Source organism: Hesperophylax consimilis, chromosome 22 (genome assembly GCF_061612785.1).
Source record: "Hesperophylax consimilis isolate HC1 chromosome 22, BYU_Hcon_1.0, whole genome shotgun sequence".
Taxonomy (NCBI): Eukaryota; Metazoa; Arthropoda; class Insecta; order Trichoptera; family Limnephilidae; genus Hesperophylax; species Hesperophylax consimilis.
The window spans coordinates 29,935,739-29,962,448 of record NC_142857.1 but is presented as its reverse complement, the minus strand read 5'-3'; the positions used below and the strand labels follow the sequence as shown (position 1 = coordinate 29,962,448).

The window sequence follows — 26,710 nt, the reverse complement described above, 5'->3', positions numbered from 1 at the left end:
TGTCATTAAAATGACTTTTAACCACACCAGCGCCATCCGATTTTAGCTACCTGCCATTGGTCAAACATTTTCAATTTCTTCCTCGAACATAAATCATTTTCATTGTACTGGTCTTGGATTGAATTATCTTTCAAAGGTAAATATGCGACAAGTGTTTTCCTTGAAATGGGTTTAGATCACACTTCTATGAATTATCTGATCAGTGGATGACGGCATCCGATATAATCAAATCAGGGAGGGAAAAAAACTTGTAAAATCTCTGGGCTGCTCTACTTGTGACAGGTTGTGACAGAAAAAGCTAGTTCTGTCATATTTATTGATGGTTATTCGATAGAATCCTCGTATTTTATGGCGTAAATAACGTTTCAAACAGCGTTACAGCATGTCTGGCAGGACATCTACCCTGATGATGAATGGTGTAACACTGTCCGAAATGTTGGCTACAGAAGGAGTTAGCCCAAAATAGCATAATACAAGAAAAATAAATCATTATTATTCTTTGGAATGTCATGATTTTGGAAGCGTTGTGTAAAATCATGAAATATCAACAATCACGACTAATACATTTTTATTCGTTTCTTTGAACTTCCGTAAAAACTATCGTGGTTTTTCCATGTTGGATGAACTTCATTGAGAAAAAATTATAATATTATGTATTTTGAATATATATTACTAAAAGCAGCTACTTTTGTCTACTGTCTGTCGAAATCATATTCTGACCGTGCTCACAAATATCGTATTGACATTACTACTTTATCGATCGTCCCTGCTAAACCTCCTGTGTCATTTTAAATTCGTTCCAATTAAGCAAGGTACTGTGTGACGTATCTAGTTTGGAATAACATTTTATCTTCCAACTATAACAATGTAATTTTTAAAATAAAGATACATTTTCCTGTGTTACGAATAACATTACAATATTATGAAATTTACGATCGTAGAGGATTTAGTCAGCCGAGGAGTTTACCTTGCGATGCCTGGATGGTAACTAGACGCTATACTAATTCAGCTAATTACCGATCGCATTCCTAATGTTACAAGCGTTTTTTCTTTTAAATACGTTTCTCTTTCGGAACCCCATATTTTAGAAAACCTACTTTTTTACGTGTCAGTGCTTTGTTTAGTGTCAAACCGAAGAATGGATAAAATACAACAAAGAAACATTTACATCGTTCTTCAATTTATTTTAAAAGGTTTATAATAAAACTATCAATCCAACAGCGCATTCTGAATTCCGTTTCAAATCGGAAACATTCATGAGATTCGATTCAAATATACATCACGTGTTAGATGTCGCAAACTTCCTGAAATAACCTTCTAAAAGCTGTACGAAGAACAACAGAGACTCCCCAGTCTCATATATCTATAACTATAATATCAGGTTTGGAGGAAGCGCGTACCCACCCACTCAGTACGCGTAAAATAGTAGGGGGTGGAAATGAAACCTATTTCTTCAGCACTATTAATCTTATGGGGGGTGGGAAGTGAAGATAGGCAGACTTGAGTCACTGGGCTTTCGTGATAGTAAATTTCAGGTTCTGTTAGAGAAGTAATGAATTGTGTGTACGTGTTCGTGCAGAGTTGTGGAATGAATGATAATATGTGACGTAATCACCAGCTATCCATAATTTATTTAGCCAGGTGGGTTTGGGTGCCGCTACCCCGGGAACCATTGAATAACCTCTGCATGCGGTCACCCCAAGTGGTTCGCTACGTTTGGTTACTTAGCAAGGTTCATGGAGTTTGTTTAAGTTGTGGGGGGAAATGTATCTACACACCTACCGGGATCGGGAGATACAAGTTGAGACTTTGACCTCTCCAGCAGGAATCTTTTGATCCACCGCTTTGCACTGCAGTGAGAGAGATGGATTCGTACGTCTTCATTTTGACGTAGCGAAAACTCTCAAACTGTGAGATCTGGCGTCCACAAAAGTATTCTGCGTTTGTGCCCAAGGCCGATAAAACTACTTTCAGTTCGCTATGTTATTTAAATCGTGAACTATAGAAACGTTCGTTTAACTTAATTTACACACAGGAAAAAATAAAGCGACCGTGTTTATGTCATATTTTTCAAATATTCCATAATAATTCAAACAACTCGAACACAGGTTTGACTATAAGTCATTTGGATCAAGATTGATAAGCACAGCGGCTAACTAACTCTTTTTTAATATAATTTATTCTTAGGAAAAAGTTCAGTTCTAGTCTTGCTCGACCGATACCTTACCACTAATTTATCACCAAGCTTTTTTTTTCATATTCTACATCCGACTTAATATTTATGTTCAAATGGTAGTATAGACAGCCCTGATTAAATTAACCTCATGAAACTTCACATACCTGCGAGAACTACCAGTTTCAAAATTCTGTTTAATTGTAATAACACCAGGACTGAGCATTTCAAACACCTAATTGTATCTAGATTACATGAAATTAGAAATAAATACGTACATGTGGAAGATCTATTTAAACAATATTTATTTTATTCTTAGTGTACTTATACTTTTAAATTATATTTTGTGTGTTCTCGTATATCCTTGTTTTATGTCCTTCTGGAAATTGTATTAATTTTATATTTTTTGTCGTCGTTTTACGTTCAAATGCCACAGTTAATTGTTATTTAAAAACATGTATTTCTAGCATTTGATGATGCTGGTTTACTGTGACATGCAATTATTGTTTATGGTATATTTATACCGTGGATAATAAAAGTAATTAAACTTTAAATCAATTTAAAAAATCAATCCATTTGTTTTGCTTTAAGATTACATTCACACTACAGATGGCACTCAATGCACATGCCCCCATTCCTATAGCTGCATTTCCCTTGCAATTCTGGCACGACAATGCAATCCGTGACATTGATGTAAAGTCTCTCTATGCCGTGCTTTCTGTATATACGGCATCTTCGTGAAATTAAGGCCTTTCACCTCGAACCTACCTTTTATAAGATTTTATTGACGGCATCCTGGGGGAGTGCTGATACCTACCCTGATGTATGGCATTGAGTCATGGAACTAGGAATAATGAAAGTAGACTAAATAACTGTATAAATGAGATCCCTGGAGCACGTGCGTGGTAAAAAATCTTGAGTTTCGCAAAGAATGCGAGGTTGATGTAAGCGTAGGTAATGGGTAAGATTAAAAATGAACGCTCAAATGATTTGGGCATGTAGAGCGAATGTACGAAAAAAAGGAGTGTACGGATAATATATGACGCGGTTGTGAATGATAGAAGTGAATGATAGGTTGTGAAATAAGAAGTCGGGGATGCTCGAGGAAGGCACAACCAAGTGAACAAGTATGAGTTATTATCAATTAGGAAGGTATTAATTAACAGCATGAAACATGTATTATACAATAACCAAATTCAAACATGAAATAAAGAAATGGATAACAAGTATTGGGCGTCCCACTATCGCTTACATCTGTAAACCAAATTACACGTAAACAATAACAACAATTCAAATACAATATAAAATATAAGAATCAATAATCTTATAAAAAACCCCTTTGTAACTACGTCCTCCAACTAAATGCATTTTTCATAAATATTTACAATATTTTCGTACCTGTACCTACTCTTTCTATTATCTATCTATTGACTCCATAGTTTAAAATGTATACCACTTTGTAATTTGTATTTTGATTTAGTCATGCATGTAAATATTCTTTAAGTATCTGTATTATCGACGCAGGTGTACCCTAGTGAGACATATGTCGATAATTACACGTAAGAAACTTTATATTGATAGATAAATAAATAAAAAAATATATATTTATTTTGTTGTACACCGTTATTGGACGGTTGGTATATATACTCTGTAATTTTCTTAATGTTAACCCTCTATCTGCTGTACACTTACTGATTAAATTACTTATTGTTTAATTTTGTAAAAGATAAGTTTTAATAATTTTGGATACAGTCGCCATCTATGGATTGTTTGAATAGTTGATTATTAGAAATGGTGTGAATCTGTGCTAACATTTTTAGAGCTCTAATATGTCGATACGCAGTTGCCTTTTTTTCATTGTGTATATCAACAAGTGTCAATGGATTAGTATTTTTAACTTATAAAGGGATTGTTCCCAGTAAAAAAGTGTTCTTTCCTTCAGAAATTCATTACAGTAAACAGTGTTTAGTTGTACAAGGGTCGGGCCCTTTATCAATAAATTGTTATTGTCAACGTAGATATTATAAAAAGCATGTTTTGTGATACGAAATAAAAAAGTTAAAATAAGCTCCAAGTGTTTCCAGTAAAGTCCATAAAACAGAAAAATATACATGGTCCTTACGATCAAAATGAATTATTTGTTATTACTCTGTTTATTGCTTCTATCAAATCTGTATAAATAAAATATGCGTTAAAAATCTTTAATCTAGGAAATGATTCACCGATTGCGTTGAAACTTTGACACATCGTTGCATTAGAACACGTGTGTTTTTATACACCCATATTATAAAGGTATCACCCGCGGCAGATAAAACATGTTTTTTTTTCTAAAACTGCGCCATCTATTGGACGTAAAAGCAATACGCACTACTGTTTCTCTATCTGCACAGACATACTAAGTGGTGGGGTTTAGGTAGTGTTAAATTTATTTTCTTATTTCAGAATTTATGTCCGGGTTAAATCTTCCCCATAGGAAAAACTAAACTCTTCCAAACACTTTTCCACAAATGATCATCTAGTCAATCAACATTATGCAAGTGCATTATATAAACAAAATAAATACATCTCATTTCCTAATTCTTATATTTTCATGAACAGATTTTTGAATATTATTATTATTATATGTATTTATTTTATTTTATTTATTTGTATATACATATAACTAAAGGCAGACAGAGTATTGAGCTCATATTACAATATACATACAATATTGCGCTCTGTTAAGCTGAAATAAACAAACATCATTATTATTAATTTCTAGCAAGCTGTATAGTACTCGAATGGAAAACCTCGGCGATGCTAGTACTTAGCTGTCAGAGCGATGACTGGCATTATAATTTGAAGATGATTAATGAAATCTAGAAGATGTTTTGTGGTCTTCAGTTTAATGATGATTGATGCAATGGCATCAGAAACAAATTATAAAGCTTAAGCTAAGAAGCCCACCGCGCTATTTTGTCAAAAAATCAATCGCTCAATCGACATTTTTGTATGTATTTTCTTTATCAAATTAGTGCGCGTGTATGTAAGCGATGTGCGTGCGTGTGTTTGCGCGAGTACCAGCAAAAGTTGGTAACATGCAACGTCATCGACAACGAGTCTATCTGCCAATCATATGTCGGGATGTGGGTAAATTTGCATTTCTGAGACTACATTCATTTTTTATGTATTAATTAATTCAAGAAAAAAATAGAAATACATTGAAATTGCCTCCCAGCGCAGCGCGTGCCCCACATTGAGAAACACTGATCTAGAATAATATATTAAAATAATTTCAATTTTTTTTCCACCTTATTTATTTTTTAACGTTACCGGTTACAATTATTCCTTAAACTAACTAACTAATGGAGAGAAAGGACCGTCAAACAACTCGGTCTTGACACGCACTCCTTGCCTCATTCACATTCATACATCGTCTTATACGTACTCGACCATGATTAAATTGATGACTCAACATTTTTTTTTATTTTTTTTATTTTTAATTTTAAAAAGAAAGACAAACATTCCCAGGTTACGAATAACCCAACAATGTTTGAAAATCTCCTACTACCACCACAGAAAGCCGAAAATGTTGCTTGTGTTGTGATGGAGGACTTAGCCAGCCGAGGAATCGAACACGCGACGCTCGGGTGAGACCCAAGCGCTATGCCCACTCAACCACTGACCGGTCATATTGGATAGATCGGCTCAAATTCCTTCGATTTTATGTTGGAATCCCTAGCAGTCGATATCCGAACCGATATTGACGTGAAATAAATATGAAATCGATGGCAACACTGGCGGATCTCTCTATAAATCGACATTCATAAACGTCAAGCGTCAACGTCAAACGGCTTTCTAAAAGTTTGAATTAATTGACAATGTTGAATTGAAATACAAAGTGAGTTAATTAAGTCTTTAATAATAACTAACTAACCAGTGATAGGCAGAGAGGATGGACCGCAAAAAAACACAGTCTTGACACATAGGTACTTCTTTCCTCATTCACTTTCATATATCGTCTAATATATACTCTTGAAATGGCCCGACTCATGTTTCTGATTCACTAGATCATGCCATGTCTTTAAACTTTGGTTTATATACTCGTATACAACATTTGGGGAGAGGGGTAACAGAGGTGGTGTACCATGATTTTATAAAAATTATGTGGTTTTCCATATCTTCGTAGCTATTTCGTGTTTCAGATCTGAATTTCAAATTATTTGGTTATTACCTGCAGGAATAATTACCTCAGTCTTAAAGATTGATTCCCAATTTAGAGAATACCTTACTTGAATTGTTGATTTTCACTCTTTATAGTGCGCAAGCCAGTGTCTATTCCTATTATTATTATATTATTCATAATAAAGGGTTTGTGAGTGATATTTGCCTCACATTAGACTTTAAAATGATATTTTAAGGTTGCCATAATAAGCTGCAATCGGTAATGGTTAAAAATACAAAAAGCTTAAAAGTATATCAAAATATCAATGGAATTGATATTTTGGGTCGCCGGGTGACGTAGCTGACAATCGTGTTAACTGACATAAGCGTTTTCTACATATGTCATAATGACGTTGTAGCCAGTAGGAACCGTCATTATCAAAAATATTATATATTAAAAACTGATCTAGAACACTAAATATTGTTGGCATTTAGTATTATTAGATATTAGAATAACGTTGCGGTACTTGTACAGTGACATTTAGTCTAAAGCCGGGAGCGTATGTTTATTTAGCACAGTCTGCTAGGAGACGGGAAGAGAGCGAACACTGTTTGCCTTCGGCTCGAGGAAATTATGCATGAGATGGTACTTTGAAATACATTTGTGATTTTATGGATTCACATTCTAATTCTGAGAAACTTTAGCCCATTGCGTTTATATTTACTATGGAATCATACAATTTTAGCAACTGCGATAGATTTATAAAACAAATTACATTAGCTCCACACAGGAAAAAATTCCTTAGAACCCTTAAGGGAAATAAAGGCAAGGAAGTTCTGGGAAAGAAAGAGATATGAAGGGTGGGTAGGAATCTAGGGGTCAGTATCTCCAGGAGTTACGTGATTCATACGTCATCCATCCCTTCTACTGCGTTGCAAGGCGATGGGTCAAGGTGGAGAGGTCAAAAGGTCTCACCTGGAGGTAGGTGTGCATCCGCCGCCAAGACAAACCTCACACAATTAACGTGGTTATCCCCGCTAAGTCATCAAACGCGAACCATTTGGGTAACCTATGGCAGGAGTGTTGGCTATCCAATAACTGGTTCTCGGGGCGGCGGTACCCATACCCGCCTCCTAAATAGATTGGCATAATTTGACATTATGAATATTCAAGCTGCCAAATCATACGCATAAATTATGAATACTTAAGCTACCAAAGCATTTGGATAAATTATGAATACTTAAGCTACCAAAGCATTTGGATAAATTATGAATACTTAAGCTACCAAAGCATTTGGATAAATTATGAATACTTAAGCTACCAAAGCATTTGGATAAATTATGAATACCTACTTAAGCTGCCAAAGCTTATGCATTGATCATGATTACTCGTTATTAACATTTACTTAAAGTGCTGAATTAATTTGTCTCTAAATGTGTTTCTCAAATTCATTTATGTTATACCGTTTTATTCAAGTGAATTTATAATCTTATTGTAAAAGCCCAATAGGGCGTTAGTAAATAAATACAAAAATGACACCTAGGTGGGAAACCCGACACCTTGGACCACTTGGCCACCAACAGGCAGGTCGATTAAACATCTAAAAATCTCAATTAATAGGAAAATGCATGCTTTATACTCTATACTCGGATGTTATAAATTAATAACATAGTTCAAGTTATGTCTTTAAAAGGTGTGTGATATTTCTGTTTAATGGAATGTATGTATCGCATAGACTAATAAAATCAATGATGTTTCGTCAAAATCTTTATACAAAACTGAAAAACACATTTAATTAAACAAACGTAATACAGAGGTTTTTGTCACTTCCCTTTCTTTGTTGTATATAAAAAATAATATGTCAATGCTTGGCGGTTGTTGGTTTTATAGAATTATTTAAAATTATGCGGGAGTGTCCATGGTAAACTTTTAAATGCAAAGAAAAGCTTTGTTTTCTCTCTTTTGTTTATATATACTATGAGTGGTCATCATTGGAAAGGTTATTAATTTAATTTTATAAGGATGAGTCATTTGATAACAGATATAGCACTACGTGGCCCGATTGGTTAAATAATTATCATTCACAAAATAAGTTTTCCAAAATATGAAAAATCCTTCTGTCCATCTGATTGATAGTTTGTGGTAACAGTCCGATTATGTCTAATGCACAGACGCAATGTGGACATGCATGTTTTACAGGTATTTTAATGGAGCCTACTCTATGGATCTATCAGCATTGATCAACGATGCATGCATGTTGATGTTGGCTTTATGAGAACGGGTCGTTTCTTCGACATGATTTGGTGTAAGTCGGTTCGTATGTGGTACGAGCTCCTCCTTCATATAATCCGGACCTTTTCAAGACCCGCAAGTTAATGTATGTATCTCCGATCTCCGTAGTTCACGCTTGATTGACTTATCATGTTTAAATGTTCCGCGACACGCGATTCATTAAATGTGACATGTAACGCGACAATGTACGAAATTCCACAGTCTAGAAACACCTGACCTTTTTAATTCTGCTTATTCCACAATACCCGACCTATTTCAATTCCACTGTTCCGCGACATATCTGACCTATTTCATTCAACTGTTCCGCGATAACCCCGACCTATATAATTTCCCTCGCAATTCCTCTCCACCCCTATGCTCACATGCAATGCTTTTTAATGAAGCTATCGGATCCCAATCCTCCCTCTCCATCCACGTGGAGCGTAGAGCCTACAGCTGGAACGTTTGGTACCCACCCCTTGCTTCCCCACTCTTGCTACCCCTCTGGCAATGGCAATAACAGAGCCTTATTTGGGTATATTTAATTTAATGACGACACATTTAAAATATGTGATTATTGTTGGAGCACATTTGTCGTGCCAATTATCTTATTGCTGACTAAGAACGAAGTTTTTTTATTCGAGTACCGCACAAGTCCCAACTGCTCCCAACTGTCTAGAGCCAGTGTTACTTTGATATCCCCAATTTGAGCATATTGTGAGGTTAAAGGTACTGGGGAGGAAAATATGGGATAGATGAATGTGGGAAATATCTGGCTACACGGCTAAAGTTATTTTAATCAAATTTTCGTTTCTAAATGTTGATCTTTCACCAGGGTGACACTGAAAGTTTCTGAAATTCTAGAACGTGCAGCAAATATAGAATAAATTATTTTTCATTAATAAACTTTAAAATTTAATTGGGCAAGCCGGGATTTGAACCCGCAAACTGTGGATTGCTTTGGATCATAATCACTCAACCACCGTCAAAGTTAATAGAAACATTTATTATTCATTATTAATGTGTTTGTTTATTTTTTTTAATTTAAAATAAAGCGAATTTGACAGTTGTTTCGGCGTTCAAAGCCATTATCAAAAATAAATAAAAAATTCAGTATAGTGTACTTTAAAATTGTTTTATTAAGAACAGTTATTAATTGGTGATAATTATTTTAAATCATTCCTACATATCAGCACCACCTATATCAAAATCATTTTAAGCTTATAATCTTCTTGTGCACGAAACCCTTTGTGAGAAAAATAGGTTTTAAATAAATTAACAAAAAAAGCAAATGCTAATTTTTGTATCCTAGGGTTTTAGATTAGGTCGGTGAGGGTGTGATGTATGGTTATAAGTTGGGTATTCAAGCGATAGATGATACTAGTCATAAAATTTATAGTGTCATCTATCTAGACTAGATGTCTAGCGACATCTATTAAGATGTGTAGCAATTGCCTGTGAGGTATTATTGTCAGACAACAAGCTTCTAGAAAGAGAGAATTACCAACCCTCGGGCAGTGAACAGTATAGCTAAAAACCAATTTTCTAAATAAATATTATTACACTACATTATAATAAATACTCTTTTTTGTGCTAAAAATTTTAATATAATTAGGCATGTTGTCACGTCATACAGTACCATTTCTATGTACCATTACATTGAAGTTTTTTTTCCAAAAAAATGCAGGTAGGTTTTTTATATAATTTTTTTAGCTATAAAAAATGTATATTTTATCGCTTTTGAAGTGAGCCGAACGCTCCAGTGAGTTGCATTGGCTGCCGTATATAAACACGCGGATATATTCCCCTCGTCTGAACGTAGCCGTAGTTTAAATCAACATCACCGTTTGCTCTCCAAAAATAAATTATGTTTGTTGAAAAGTTCAAAGTAAGGAGAAAATAGTTTTTTATTATGATGAAACTTTGCATGTGTGCAACTTTAGACAGTGGGGTGAATGCAGGAGGTACTGATCTCAACTCTGATGTGTGGTAATGAGGCATCCATCAAAGGAAGAACAACGTTAAGTAGACTGCAAATGAAATCCTTATGGCTTAAGGCTCTTCTTCCACAGTGATACTGAAGTATCCGATACTGATGTTGTGTACTCACGTCGCCAACAACTAGTCGCGCACAGTCTGTAAACGTCTCTCTCATAAATAAACAGGGATGACTGAGGGTTGATCAGTTGAGGTGGTGAATTCTTCCATCATGTTGGAGAAGGTTCAGAATAAATTTCTTAGATTTATCTACTCGAAGAAGAATGGTTGACACCGGTGACTCTATCCTGCTGACTTTCTCTTGGGTATACCCGGAATTAACCACCTTTGTATCAGAAGGGATGTGTATGTAGTAACATTATTTCTTCAGACTGATTCCTGGACCTTGCAAAAAATCAGCTATCATTCTATATTCCCGATGGTTATCACAACCTGTTTTATCTCCCGGTCTGCAGTACTAAAGTGCCGATGGTAAATACTGAGGGGAGATTAAATCTCATTTATCTTATTGTTAAATGGAACTACTTACAATGTTTAAATATTAAGCATCGATAAATCCGGGTTTCAACGGCTAGCTTTATTGCTGATCCCATAAAATCTGCTTTTTTATATTATTTCTATTAGTTTTTTCATTCATGTTTCTCTCTTTAATCTACATGCTAGGTATACGAGTATACACTGTTTATTTTTGATACCACAATATAATTTAAAACTCAATAAAAGTTTTTGAAATATTATGGTGTTTTATAAAATAACATTTCCATATTTATTTTATCTAAAATAAAACAATAACTTAGTATACACCACCGTTATAAAAGTGTTTTATCTGAAAGTATCTGCTTCGTATGAACAAATATTTAATCCCTTTGAAAAAAATTTCCTCAGGGCCTATGTCATATTTGGGGATGCTGAGTGGAGTGTGTTTTTGTGGAAAGAAGAAGGAGAAGAAGTTCTGAATGAGTAGGAATCTGGGGGTCAATGTATCAAGGAGTTACGGACGTATGAATTCTTCCCTTCCATTGTAGTGCGAGGCGATGGGTCGAGAAAGTCCGGCTGGAGGGGTCAAAAGGTTTTCCCCGATTTGGACGGCCACAAAGTAGGTGGACAGACGCATCAAGACCTAGACAAACCTCATCCCATGAAATCGAGCACCCCTGTCAAATCATTATTAGACGTAGCGAATCACTTGGGGTGACCTATGACAAGGGTGTCGGTTATCCAATAAGTGGTTCCCCGGGAGGAGGTACTCATACCCATCTCCAAAATAAGGTTTGTAATCGCTAATATTATCTTCAGTGACTGAATATTACAATTTCAGGTTTTATTCATTATATTATTCTACAAATAAATAATTGAATTAAATGATAGTAATCAAGTACTTGTGAGTCTTGTCCCTATAATCCCTGTATAATCTATAATACGGTACAGAGCAGTGTTCAATTTCGATGACAACTATCCCAAAAGGCTCGTTGTCCCAACAAAACCCCCTCACATTGGAAACCACCCATTCATTAGGCTTAATCAATTTGCATAAATTACTAGGCGCGGGTGTCTGTTATTTTGCCACTGCGATGCATTCATGTGATGCTGCTGCGTACAATATATATGTTTATCTATACTTCATCAACTGCTGCGTTTCCGTGACTTGATGTGAGGGGAATGCTCACTGCAGATATTGCACAAATGCATATAGCCTCGTTCAAATTATACCTGGGAGGTAAGGACGATCTTCATTTGTCATTCCGGAAATGAAACTAATATTTGAGAAGGAAAATAAAGTAATTCTTATGAGATGCAGCTTGGCATAATGTTACTTACAGATTCCGATTCTTTCCCATTCCCATCTTCCTCTTCTCCATCTCCTTCCCCTCCCAACTACCTTCAGCCTCACAAAATATTTTTATCTCATCAAAGTAATTACAGAATATATAATATATCGTTAGTAAGTAAAATACCTATATGTAAGTTAGTTACAATGACATTTTTGAAAATCTAATGTTACAATAATAGAATAGTTTCTAATAGAAGAAAAAGTAAATATGTAAGAGTGTTATACAGATATGGCATAATATACTTTATTTTAAGTTGTGCATTACCTGCCTCACTAGGCAAACCTGTGTTGAGGCAGATTTTTTGTTTATTATTTCTTGCACTTTGTCTTATAAACATGAGTTTATATTTTTTTAAAATTGTAATATTAGTGATTATTAAAAAAGGTTTGGAGAAGCAATCTTGTATTTCTGTCGCTCTTAATAACACGACTAAGATTTGTTTTGTGAGATTATTCAGTTACTCGATGGCATTGACTCGATTCAACACAAAACTGTGTAACTCAGAGGAACTGGTAAAGTTGCATTTCTAATTCTTATTCTTACAGTATAAGTGTTTTTGTTTCAGGCCCTCGCTTCCACCTTCTGGTTTGCCTGCGATTGTTTCACCGACATAGTATTCGCAGCGGACCTTGCAGTTCAACTTAGAACCGGCTACCTAGAGCAGGGTCTGATGGTGTATGACTCGCGCAAGCTGGCGGGCCACTACCTCAACTCCAGGGCCTTCCTGTTGGACCTTGTATCTCTAACACCGCTAGACCTGCTGCAGCTTAGGTTTGGGCCCAATCCGATGTTGCGCTTTCCGAGGTTTTTTAAGGTTCGTTTAATAATTTCTTCAATTTTATTCTGCTGTCTACTCAATCAAACGCCTGAATTACATCTGCCGAGTGCTCGACAGTGAATTCTGCCGAGTACTTGGCTGATGTGATTAGTACAATCAGTGCTTGGTCTAGTAGCAGGCGAGTGATTCAAAAGAAGGCCCAATGCCTCAGTCGAGTAAGTCTCCATCTGCATACTCAGCTCCGCACCTCACTCGCTCTTCACTCGGTTAGTGCGATCAGCTGATCAGTCAGTGAAAGAAAGAAAGTTAAATTTTTAGAATTTTTCAGAAGTGACGTGACGTTTGTTGTTGTAAAACTCTCTTAATTTTTATCTTTTCCCTCCACTGCGAAATCTTGTTAACAGCACTTTCAACAAATCTCATAGAACTAACTCACCCATTGTCTCTTCTCCACTCACCCACTCTCCAATAAGTTGCTCGGCCGAGTAACAAAGCGAGTGATCTTTTCCACCATTGCTTCCAATGACTCCGGTTCCATTTACTTCCATTTCGTTACATGTGGATGTGAATATTAATTTACACACAACCTAACCCAACTTAACCTAAGTACCATAATATTAACTTACCTTAAACTTAACTTCCATTATTATTATTACAATATCTACATTATTTCTTATTTTCTTTCTACATTTATAATATTATTCTCTTTACAGGATTGACCTACATTCCCTAATACCTTTACCTTTACCCCTTTTAGGTTTTTATTGGAGAATTATTCCATCCACCTCCAAATTTATGTATTATTTATACATGTATGTTTGTACGCATTTATGTACTACTTGAGTCTGTCTCGCCACAGGTATACAGGTGACACAGGCATCGAAAAAACGCTTATAATCAAACCTTATACACAAAAATAAAATAATAATAAAAACTTCCAGTCCTACATCCTAGTACTTTGTTATTCCATGCAGTTGGTCCACCCCTTCCTCGGACTGCTACTGGGTCAATTAGACTGGGGTACCCACTTTTCGCGCTGTATCTTACAGCAATCTTTTCACATCTGTTTGTGCCGATCACAAATTACATCACAATACCCAACGCCGAAGGATTTCTTTTGTGGGTTTATCTATCAAAATACAATTTACATTTGGGAAAATTGTTTGTGAGGGTAAATTTATGTGATAGTTCAGCAAGTTTATTGTTAAGGGTTTAAAAATGTCTTCTGGTATCATAATGTGGCTCCATGGAAATCTAAGTCTTCTCGCAATAAAAGGAGGGATAGAACCATTGCATTTGTGTGGCTTCATTCTCTCTACGTTTCCTACAACTTTTGATGTTTCTATAAAATATTACATGTTTCTCCCGACGTGGTATTTTTTAGTAGATTTAAATAAAGGCCATTGTGATTTTCATCATTATTATTGAAAAATAAATTTGACTTTTTAACTTTCTATTTTTTTCTCTATTATTTCAGTGACAATGTGTTTACAATTTGGTAGGTGGGTGTGGGAAACCGGCCACTATATATTACCAGTTTAAATATTAAGTGTTTCGCTAAGTTTAGTGACTAAACAGAGATTTATTTATTTATTTTACTTTACGCCCAGAGGGCTTTTACATATATACCTACATAAAGGTAGTACAACTTAAAATGAGAAAGAAAAATACATACATACTTGAGTCAAAAATAAAAGTAACAAAAATTTTAAGTCTAGTGAAAAACAATAAAAATAAAGTTACGATAAAAAAAAACATACAAGATATATAATTACAGCAACAAAAATTTATAGTAGCGTGATCAGAGAATTACAACATTATGGTTTCGGTATTGGTTCGGAATTGGTTTCCCATAGTACCAAACCGCTGTACCGGAGAATTAGCTAGTTGCAGGAGTTCAGAACTGTCCGATTTGGATTTTAACATTTCATATAAAGTTAATTTGTAATGATGCCCAATTTCATGGGGTGAGGTTTGACAGGCTATTTGCAGCGGATACGTAGGTCCACATAGTGCGTAGCGGGCCGGATCCGGAAAGACTGGTTAAGGAAAACCTTTTGAACTCTCCGGCAGAACTCTCTCGATCCAATGTTTTGCACTAGGAGGGATGGATACACACGTCTGTTACTCCTAGACAAACTGACCCCAGATTCCTACCCACCCCAATACCTTTTCCTTCCCAGAACTCTCTTCCTTCCTTTCCTTAAAAAGCCTCTCCACACAACATCCCAATTATTTCCCTCAGAGCCTCCTATATGGAGTTCATTTTAAAAAGGAAAAGAAAATAAAGATCACCTTAATTTGTGTAAATGCAGGTGTACCGGGCTGTGAACTGCTACTATATCGTGGAGTCCAGGACGGTCTACCCCAACTTCTGGAGAGTCATCAACCTTATCCACATCCTGCTGATCCTAGCGCACTGGTTTGGCTGCTTCTACTTCCTGCTCTCCGAGGCGGAAGGCTTTCAGGTTGGTTCATATTACTACACTACTATATTACTCAACCAACACCTGTCATTCTGTGAGTCTGCCAAATCAATATTTGAGAACAACCCTTAAGATAGGAAAAAGCTCACCCTTGCCAAGAAGACTTGCAAGAAGTGCAATACTGAATTAGGTGTATTTCGTTGACCCATATTTCATTTCTAAAAAGATTATTTATTTAATTTCTATTCTATTCACTTAAATTTCCACTTCTTGTGGCCTAAGATAAACATACACATGTTTGCATACCAATTTACTTATTTACTGTGTATTTATATTAGGTTCAATTTGTATTTCTCCGGCAACTAAGTAATATATTTGAGTGCCTTTATATTGTAAACAATTTTCAGTTTTAATAATTTAAGCATTATTTTATTTCTGTTTCGAATGGCATCTATGGAAGTTTTTATTGTAATGTAGATTGCCTCTAAAATAAGTGTTAAAACGCTTCAGAAAATTCTTCATTATTTTCAATTCCTCAAGCATTATTTTCTGAACTGATTTATATTTTTTACACTTCAAAATGTGTCCCATGGCTCTATTCTGGAATATTTGGGACTAAGTTAAAATGTGTCTCGTGGCTCTATTCTGGGATATTTGGGACTAAGTTAAAATGTGTATAATGGGTCTATTCTGGAATATTTGGGACCAAGTTAAAATGTGTCTCGTGGCTCTATTCCTGGGATATTTAGGACTAAATTAAAATGTGTATCATGGCTCTAATCTGGAATATTTGGGACTAAGTTAAAATGTGTCTCGTGGCTCTATTCTGGGATATTTAGGACTAAATTAAAATGTGTATCATGGCTCTAATCTGGAATATTTGGGACTAAGTTAAAATTTGTCTCGTGGCTCTATTCTGGGATATTTAGGACTAAATTAAAATGTGTCTCATGGCTCTATTCTGGAATATTTGGGACTAAGTTAAAATGTGTCTCGTGGCTCTATTCTGGGATATTTAGGACTAAATTAAAATGTGTCTCGTGGCTCTATTCTGGGATATTTGGGACTAAGTTAAAATATGTATCATGGCTCTATTCTGGAATATTTGGGACTAAGTTAAAATGTGTATCATGGCTCTAATCTGGAATATTTGGGACTAAGTTAAAATGTGTCTCGTGGCTCTATTCTGGGATATTTAGGACTAAATTAAAATGTGTCTCGTGGCTCTATTCTGGGATATTTGGGACTAAGTTAAAATATGTATCATGGCTCTATTCTGGAATATTTGGGACTAAGTTAAAATGTGTATCATGGCTCTATTCTGGAATATTTGGGACTAAGTTAAAATATGTATCATAGCTCTATTCTGGAATATTTGGGACTAAGTTAAAATATGTATCATGGCTCTATTCTGGAATATTTGGGACTAAGTTTAAATGAGGCGTATGTGTGGTAAAACGATGTATGACCGTGTGGGAAATGTGGAGATCCGCAAAAAGTACAAGGCTGAAGTAAGCGTAATGCGTAAGATTAAGAAACGGACGCTTAGATGGTTTGGGCATGTATAGCGAATGAGCGAAGAAACGAGTGTAAGGAGAATATATTATGCGAATGTGAATGGTAGTAGAAATCGGGGACGCCCGAGGAAGACATGGCACGATCAAGTAAATCAGATACTCGAGTCGGGCCATGTCAAGATTCAGAATAATATAATATTATGTATGAGACGATGTATGAATGTGAATGAGGCAAGGAGTGTGTGCCAAGACCGACTTTTATGGCGGTCCGTCCTCTCTTCCTGCCCCGGCGGGAAAACGGCATGATGGTAATTACTTATCTATTTATTTATTTATTTGGAAAAGTTGACAGCAAATCTTTTATTATATAATGATACAATAATAATATTATTAATTATGCCAATTATGAACTTTCCACTGATGAATAGTTAATGGTAAGGTGAAAGAAAGAGAAAGAGAATACTCAATGTGTCGTGCAATAATCGTTATATAAATTATTAAACTTGGTAGAAATAGAAGAAAAGCAAATTATTGTTGAAAATTGAAAAATTTTGTAACTGAAATAGGATTTTGCTGAGAATCTGGAAAAACGGTCTGGTGTTATTGATTGGAGAAGATAAACCGAGTTCGACCAAAGATGAGATGGGCTGCCGACTTACAGAGAATATCGAATTTTTGAAAGTCATCAAGAAAACGCAAACTTCAGAAATTTATGAGGACTATGTTCAGAACTGAACTCCAAAACGATGAAAAAGAAAACTCAAATCACAATTTTTTGGGATGCTGTATTTCGAAAGTTGGGATATTATGAAGGTATTTGTATTTCTACCCAAAAATTTAGAAATTTATATGTTATTATATGAGATATCAAGTTTTATCTACTTGCGTAGCGAGAATATGATATAACAAAGAAAAAAGTGTTAAAATCAGTTTTTTCTCTTCTTTAACATCTTGTTTTCACCTGAACTGGGACGATAATCAAACATTGGTAATATCTCGGTTGTCTGTGCTATACATTGGTCCTCCATGAAAACTGGGTCAGTGAACTCAAATTTTCTTTTGAATTTAACTATCATTTTCATAATTAGAACTGATTGTGTAAAGAATTACGTATTTTATACTATACTTACAATTTATTAAGTTTCTTAGGGTTAATCTCGACAAGTAAAATCTAATTTCATGATTTTTCAAGGATCATCGTTTTTCCATTTTTAAGAAAGCGTTATTTGCGAGCAGTCTTACAAACTAGATTTTTTCACGCACGTTCAACGTTAGTGTGATAAAGCCGGCCTTGAGCCTGGTTTAACACAGTTTAAACCAAACAAAAGCCATGTTAAGTTCTTCACTGTTCTGAAGATACGCGCCGTGTAATATTTACACCGTGTTTATAAATAAGGAGGTCAGTAACTAAGGATTTAGATATGCATGGTTACTCTGGAAAACATTTTATAAATACTTTTAGCTTCACAAATCCTTTAAAAATAATTATAAAATCCAGTGATATTTTTTACTGGTCTGTGCTAGTAATATACTATTATATTATTCATTGTATGATAGTATAACTGCACGGTTATATATTTTTATGCAATGTTCAGTGTTCAGATTAGCAAAATCATTAAAAAAAACCCACAACGAATATAAAGTGAATTCATCAGATAAACGCTGCTATTTTGCAGGTTTTGTGGTCCCCAATCATTATCTCAATCAATACCACATTAATCATACGATCTGATTGTCATTGGATTTCACATGTGTGGAATTAATGTAATCTGGAGGTGCAGCCATCTGCGGTGAGTGATTCGTTACTGTTTATCTGAATCATTTCATTCAACGAATTTACTGAATAATTTTATGGGAATACTGGTAACACCAGCAGTTTAAGTAGGATTAAAACGCTGAAAAATCCTCTGTATTTGAGGAGTAAGGTTTTCGACTAGAAATCCTGTTCGAATTCTGAAATGCGAAAATTAATTTTATTATTAATTTTTTTACCGAATTTATTTATTAGGTACTAGAAAAAACTCACTTTTTAATATTCCACTTTTATACAATTATTGCAATTATACAATAATACTGGTGCATTACAAGGTGTGTTTAAAAAAAAGAATATATATAATGTATAAGTTTTATTTGATTGATTTGTGTTATTTCACAATTAAATATAAAATAATGTATATTTGCGATACAGAGTAGAAGATAGTCTTAGTTAGTACCGCCCTGTTGTAACACCAAAATTCAGAATTGAAACATTGCTTGAAATAGCTTTAGTCGAATTTAGTTACTAGATCTGAATAGTCAGGTATTTCCCCGACTTCCCCACTTTTCTCTTCCTTTCTCCTTCCCCTCCGAACTACCTTCGACCAGACAACATACCCCAATTGAGGATGCCTTAGTCTCAATGGCTCTAGATGATTGGGGGCAGTTGAAGCTCTTGTGCGGTATTCACATTAAAAAAAATAAATCAACTTTTTTTTTTTCTTTATTAAATTCCAGTTAATATTTTAAAAGATAAAACATTCGTTTTAAAAACATTTTTTCCTTTGTACCAAACAGCAGTAGAAAATCATAAGCATCTACAAAGTTTCTTGTAGTTATTTAAATATATCTACTGCTGGTACATAAATAAATTTATTCAGATACATTGAGTAAGCCTATACCTTGTATAAAATAACTTGCCCATAGAATGCAAATTATTATCTCATTATAGTCTTTTTATGGGTAAATTTTCTTCCTGACAATGGAATGCAAGTACTATGGGCAATAAATAAATTGAAAAGTATATTTTTAATTCTTTACGTAAGCTTATTTTTAAAAAATGTTAAATTTCTGGCTAAAAAAAATATATTTTTTTTATTCTTTTAAACATTAAATTTTTATACATGAATCTATAAACATTTGGTTGTTTTTCATCACTAAGCATTTTCATTTTTTGTTTTATTGCCATATCAAAATGTAATTGTTATATCGGTTTTATTTCTGTCTCTTACTATGGTTCAATGAAATCTAGAACTCTTTAGACTCATTTTTTATGAAAGGTAAAATTAGGTTTTTACAGTAAAAGTTTTTGATGCAAAGCACAAAGGATAACAAATTATTATAAGCAATATAGCCTGAAACACAAATATGATTAATTATTTGTCGGATAAAAATTAGCCGACGTAGCACAGTGGTTCCGTGCACTTAACCGGAAATCAGAAGGAGCGGTATATTTCTGTTTCAGGCTAGTAATTATTGCTTATAATAAGTTTATAATTTTGTTCTTTGCATAAAAATCTTGTCTCGTAAAAACATAATTTTACCTTTAATAAAAAATAATAATATTTGACAAGTCAAGATATTTTACCATAATATGTCTCGACGCCACTTAGTCAGAAATGAAGTATTTATCAACCTTTCGTATAAACATAATGTTTTCAGGTGAAAAAAATCAAAAACCAATATTTGTTAAATGAAATAATGGTAGTATTTATTGAATTATTTGGCAAATAAGTCGACGAAGCACAGTGGTTCCGTGCATCCGGCCGGCAATCAGAAGGTGCGGGTTCAATTCCCGTCGGCGGCATTTATTTTTTCTCGGAAGATTTTTTCAATTTATGCTCTTTTGACTATAATAGATTTGCTTTGAATTTAACGCTAATTTTAAAAATTGGAACTGGTGGTAATAAAGCGATAAAGTAAGCCTGCAATATAATATATTTTAACAGAATTCATCGTTTACATTTTTTTAGTACTTAAGAATTAAAAAGAATTTTTTTATTCGAAAATTATTTTACTTATAAATTCTTTATTTGAATTCTGTATTTCTTTTGTTTAATATTATTAGGGTTAATCTTGATAAAAAAAGTTGGCTTTTCCATTTTCTAGAAAGCGTTGTTTACTAACATTATTTTTATAATATTTCCCGTGATGTTTTAAAGACAATGTTTCTCGTTACAAAAAAAAATCTATATAATAGAAAAATGCATCTGAAAGCCATCAACGTCCAAAGTAAACAAAATTAAATTAAAATTTTCAATTTCGAGGTATTTTGAAGTACAGTTGTAGCAAAGCCACCTTTGTATATAATATGTATATTTGGGCCACGTCAATTTCACCTCGCAAACCAGCCTCGTTTCTATTCAAAGACTTTTTTCATTTTTGTTTACCGTTACGCGTCACTAACCTCGATCAATTTTCACATTTCAAATAATAATTATAATACTAGGAAATTCCCGCAATGCAGCTTCATCTGCTGCCAAAACTAACAGTGTATCATCGTTATGTATTACAAATATGATCCTACTTTTACTGCCGGGAGTTGTGGAATCTCGATAAACCTTCAAATTTTAATATTCATGTTTTATAGACAGACAAAGAGATGTTTTGATAGGGTTATTTTCAAACCGATTCAAAAGATAATTACCATCTGCTAATTACCATCCTTGTGCTATTTCCCACTCTAACAATACTTATTCAAATTAACCATCACGCCATTTCCTCTTATTGATTTTAAATACTGTTAATTTATTAAAAATCTGGTAAAATTATTCGTTTTCCTGGACAGCAGGCCTATTACAAATGAATTGAAAGAGTTCAAAAGCGAATATTTTATGACGACGGCGATACAAATACTGATATTGATATTGACACAATGTTAATGATATTATCGCAGTCCGTCAAGATATAGGAAAAAAATACGTGATCTTGATATTTTATCAGAAATTGGCATGCTGTCACTTTTTTAACACGATCATTTTTTTCCAGGTATGGGCAGAGAAAATGGACCGCCTAATAACTCGGTCTTGGCCTTGCGCACTTCGCATTCATACATCGTCTAATCTTTTCCTTCCGTTATTCTGACTCCATTATTTGGTTCACTTGATCATGCCATGTCTTTCTAGGGCATCACCGACTTCTTTTACCATTCCAATATATTCTCCTTAAATCAACCTGGCATTATTCGTGAATTTCTCACAAGATCTTATAAAGGTTTTACCACGCATACGCCTCAAGGATTTCAGTTCTACCAGCGTTCAGTAAAATTAACAAAACAAAGTCGACAAACAATCAAAACAAACAATAGAAATATGACACTTGGCAGAATCGGTAGTTAGGATGTCTAATCAATCCATTTCAAAGAAATTAACATCAAGAATGCAAAAAATGCAAAACACAAGCACTAAAAATGGAAATGGGAAATTATGCTGGACTCAAACTGCATGGAATTTTTACTACAATGAATAATTCTTTCAGGGAGATTGGGTGTACCCGCACAGACCTGGAGATTACGCCACCCTGACCCGGAAGTATTTGGGCTCTCTCTACTGGTCCACCCTAACACTGACCACCATAGGAGATCTCCCTACTCCAGAGACGAACGCGGAGTAAGTTACTCTTTATTATTCTCTGTTGCATTATTTTTTCCTTGTATGATTGTTGAATGCATCTGTAAAAATTTAAGCTAATAGTTTTGTCGATAGGATTCATGAATGTTTAAATGAATGTATGCAAAACTCAGCAAAAAGTAAAATCTACCTTTCGTTTTTTAACGGACTCGATTTACATTATTCTTGGGAGCACTCAGCTATGGGCCCATTGCGCATCTCCCAGCTTACATTATTTCTTTGAAAGTAACCTGATACCTTTGATAAAGTTCACCAAGGTTGTCGTGGGATATTTGGCTGTCTCCTGGTTCCACGATGTATCTACCCATATTACCAAGAATTGGAGCCTTGCTTCCATCAGGGCGAGACAATTGCACGATAACCAGTGATTTTGATAGCACGCCATAATATGCCATTTTGACTTGCCGAATTCACGCATTTACGACTTTTTTATATATTTTTATAGAATCCTAAAAATAAAGGTGATATCAATTGCTATATATCATTATAATCAGTTTACATGTCTCCGTATTAAAAATCAGATGTTTGATTCTTTTTGAATGAGAGCGAGAAATTTCGAGTGGTTATGTGAAATGGAGTCTCTTCATCCATCACTTTTCCTGCATCTATTTGTGTTCCCACTCCCAACATCTGCATGTGTCTCCTGAGGTGGTAATGTCCAGTTTCCTACCAGTTCCAGTTTCTACCAGTTCCTTCAGTGAGTGCACTGTTCATATTGAGTAGTTGCCTGGCTTGTCTAGGATCTGATCAATTTATGACTACTTTGGATTATATTATCCGGGTGCACTCTCAAATTCGTTGCAGTGCTTAAATGCCCCACCTTACGATAACATTATATTTTACCTGACTCAAATCGAATGGAAGTTTTAATTCCACGCCGCTTTCAGTGCAGTGAACACGTGAAAAGCTACGCGATGCTGGCATTGCTTTGCCAGTTCAACGCGTACGCAGGTTAATCCATAAAGATAGATGGCTTAACTTTATGGATTCCGCTGATCGAAAATAACGCTTCGCTGCTTTGGCAAGACTGAGATTGCTCAATGTTGCCAAATAGGTTATTTATAAAAGAGGGCCAGTTTTTGAAAGGTTTATTTTATGTACCCATGGTATCACAATAAAATAAATTTGGATGGGCGTCATATAGTCTACGACGGTCTACGTGACTTCAAATTGACTCGTACTGTGTATTGTATTGAATCATTGCAAAAAAAAATCTTTTGTCTTTTCAAAGTAATTCATAATTTCCTCGATGGCAGTTTACTAAACTCTGGAGAAAAACTTGCTGAATGATCGCAATATATAAAATTTATTTATAGGTAATGGTATTAGTTATTATTTCGTTGTTCGGGATGTTTTATTTATAAATATTCATATTCATTTTAGGACAATTTAATTTAAGAGTTATTGTTATCTTAGGTGCTTTCATTATGTCAATTTAGAAGACGATTTTTGTAGACTAAGATAAAAGTTATTCCAATAAAAAAATTCATTTAGACTTAGTATCCCATATAAATAAAAATTAGAAATGTTTATCCGAGAAACTATCTATCACGTTAACACATCGCTCTTGGGATGGCTGCCATTTTTGATCTGATATTTTGCTTAAATATTGTCAAATTTGTCGGTTTGTTCTCGTATACCTTAATGTTTAGGTGTCGGCAAAAAAAATCCAGCGAACGGAGGTCCGAGTTCCTGGGTGGTCCGTTTATTGTGCCTCTACAAGAAATCACTTTATTCGGGAACAATTTGTTCACAGTTCTTCAGTTCATTGGTCAAATGCATGGTTCCAACAAGATGGGCCAAATGGCAGCCATCTCAATAGCGGTGAGTCAACGCGTTGTTGCCAATCTTCAGCAGTGAAAATGACGGCATCTAGACAGTTCAACAATGTTATTGTAACATTACAATTACATTTTTGAACAATTACAATTAAAGTTACAATTACATTTTTGAACAATTACAATTAAAGTTACAATAACATTTTTTAACTGTCAATGAAGGTTAATTTGTGTGTTAGAAAATAAATGTTTAATTCAAGATGGTTTAAAAATTGCAGTTGGCTTTAAAAGTAACACACATGCAAGTAAGGCATTGCTCTGCCGGTTTTATTTCTCAACTATACTGTATTCTTGTGTGGTAAGCAAAATTTAGTGCGAAAATAAGTGGGGTTGTTCTGATTAATTGGATAACTCAGCATCAAATATGATATGATAAGTGCGAATATGATTTTTACAACAATTATTAAAATCTTTAAAACATTTCGAATTGAAAAAATATTAATTTTCTTTGATTTTTTTAATTTATTTTTTGCATCATCTATGTACATGATAAGGAAAGTATTCGTAACATTTGATATTAATTTGTATTTTCACATTTAATTGCAAGGGTCTCTAACAGTATGAATATGACCAGGGCCTCACAGTCGGCTGACGGGCCCAAATCTTTGCCGCGGCGGGGCCTCAAATCCCGGCTCCTGCAGTTCAGGTCCAACAAGGGGTATGTCTGCACTAATCCTGGACCCGAGGACAACTAAACAGAAGAATATATAAACCAAAGGGTTTCACGCGCTCATTATACCAAATTTCAAGGAGTGACTGTACTGACTATTTATAATAATTATTTAGAATTTGGATTCGCTATTAGTAAACAAGGCACGTCTGTGGAGAGAAATTCTTTAACTATGAAGATAAATGATATTATTTATATCGTTATGATAGCAAATCCACGTCCTAACAATGTTAAACGAAACAAATGTTTTTCAAACAACTCTGATCCTAACCTTACTTTGTATTTATTTATTTGTCCGCGCTTGTCAACCGGACGCAAATGAAAACTTTATCAAATTAATATTTTTATTTGGACCCTTAGGGTGATTAATAATTGCCCTCTAAAGTTAACGAATTATAAAATTCGTGCAGAGAAAGTCAGGACGGTAACAGATTGCATTATATATACTCGTATATCTATATCTATGAAAAGTATCTTTAAAAAATAAATGGGCGATTTCATTATCAAAAATGGAACGGTCCAAAAAAATATACATGAGTAAAAACACACTGAAAAATATTCAGAAAGACATTCTCTTACTAAAGTCTATTTTCCTGGGTTGACCTATTTTGGTAGAGTCCCTGGAGCGTTTTTTAAGAAAATGGCTGCCTTTTATTTTTGGTTATGAAAACGATAACAATGAAACAGCATAAGAGTCCCAACTGCTGCCAACCATCGGGAGCCAGTGAGACTATGGCATTCTCGATTGGGGTATATTGCGAGGCTGAAGGTAGTGGGGATAGGAAGGAGATGGGAAAGATAAAGGTTGGAAAGTAACTGGTCACTAAACACGGCCACAGCTATTTCAAATAACGTTTCAATTCTGAATGGTGGTCTCACACCAGGGCTATACTAAGAGTATATATATTTATTTAATGATTAATTTGTGAAATAAAAAATAAATCAAATAAAATTTTCGAACCCGCGACATCCAGCTTGCTAGTCGAGAGCCTTACCTCTCGACCACGGAGATAGAAGTAATAAAATTAATAACAATTGTATAGTTTGAATAGCACCGTTTTACTTTAAAAAAAACACCTCGAAGGCAAGTAGCTGGATAGGTAGATAATATTTTTTTGTAGGTAGGAACTATTATGATTAATTGGAATTTTGATATTTTTCAAAAACATATTTAAATTATTTTACACAATGCGTTAATATAATACCAAAAGCGTTACCTACATACATGAAAATACACTTTACATGCATAAAAGAATATAAGCAAGGTTGAAGATAATAAAATTATTAATTATTACCAAAATTATATGTTTGAGAATGTTACGAGGGTGGTCTGAAAAGTTTGCGACCTCAACGCAAAGATGGCGGTACTCGTCAATAAAAGCTAGTCGTAACTATTCTAAAACAAAAGTAACTATTCCAAATTTTTAAATAAATCTATGAGACCCGGAGGAAATTGATGATCATTTATTACTAAAAACACCATTGAAAAGTTGTCTCTTCCAACCTTTTTATATCAACGTTTCAAAAATTTATTACCGACTTACAAAAAACATCCAAAAAGAACTCGAAACTGGTATTGAACTGTTTTATTCGTAGATTTTTATTACGATGTTTTTACGGTAAACAGTTTTTTGTAAGTGAGTCTGTATTGTAGAATGTTTTTTTACCATTCCGAACCC

General features: G+C 34.4%; 1 protein-coding gene across 1 annotated transcript in view; it reads left to right on the top strand.

Moving 5' to 3' along the window:
• The window catches only part of LOC149413438 (uncharacterized), a 546,764-nt gene that overhangs the window by 485,847 nt on the left and 34,207 nt on the right, over positions 1 to 26,710 (top strand). Inside the window, 4 exon segments of the mRNA XM_089644997.1 lie at positions 12,984 to 13,232; positions 15,512 to 15,664; positions 22,372 to 22,506; positions 24,946 to 25,019. Coding sequence (XP_089501123.1) covers positions 12,984 to 13,232; positions 15,512 to 15,664; positions 22,372 to 22,506; positions 24,946 to 25,019 — 611 coding nt within the window.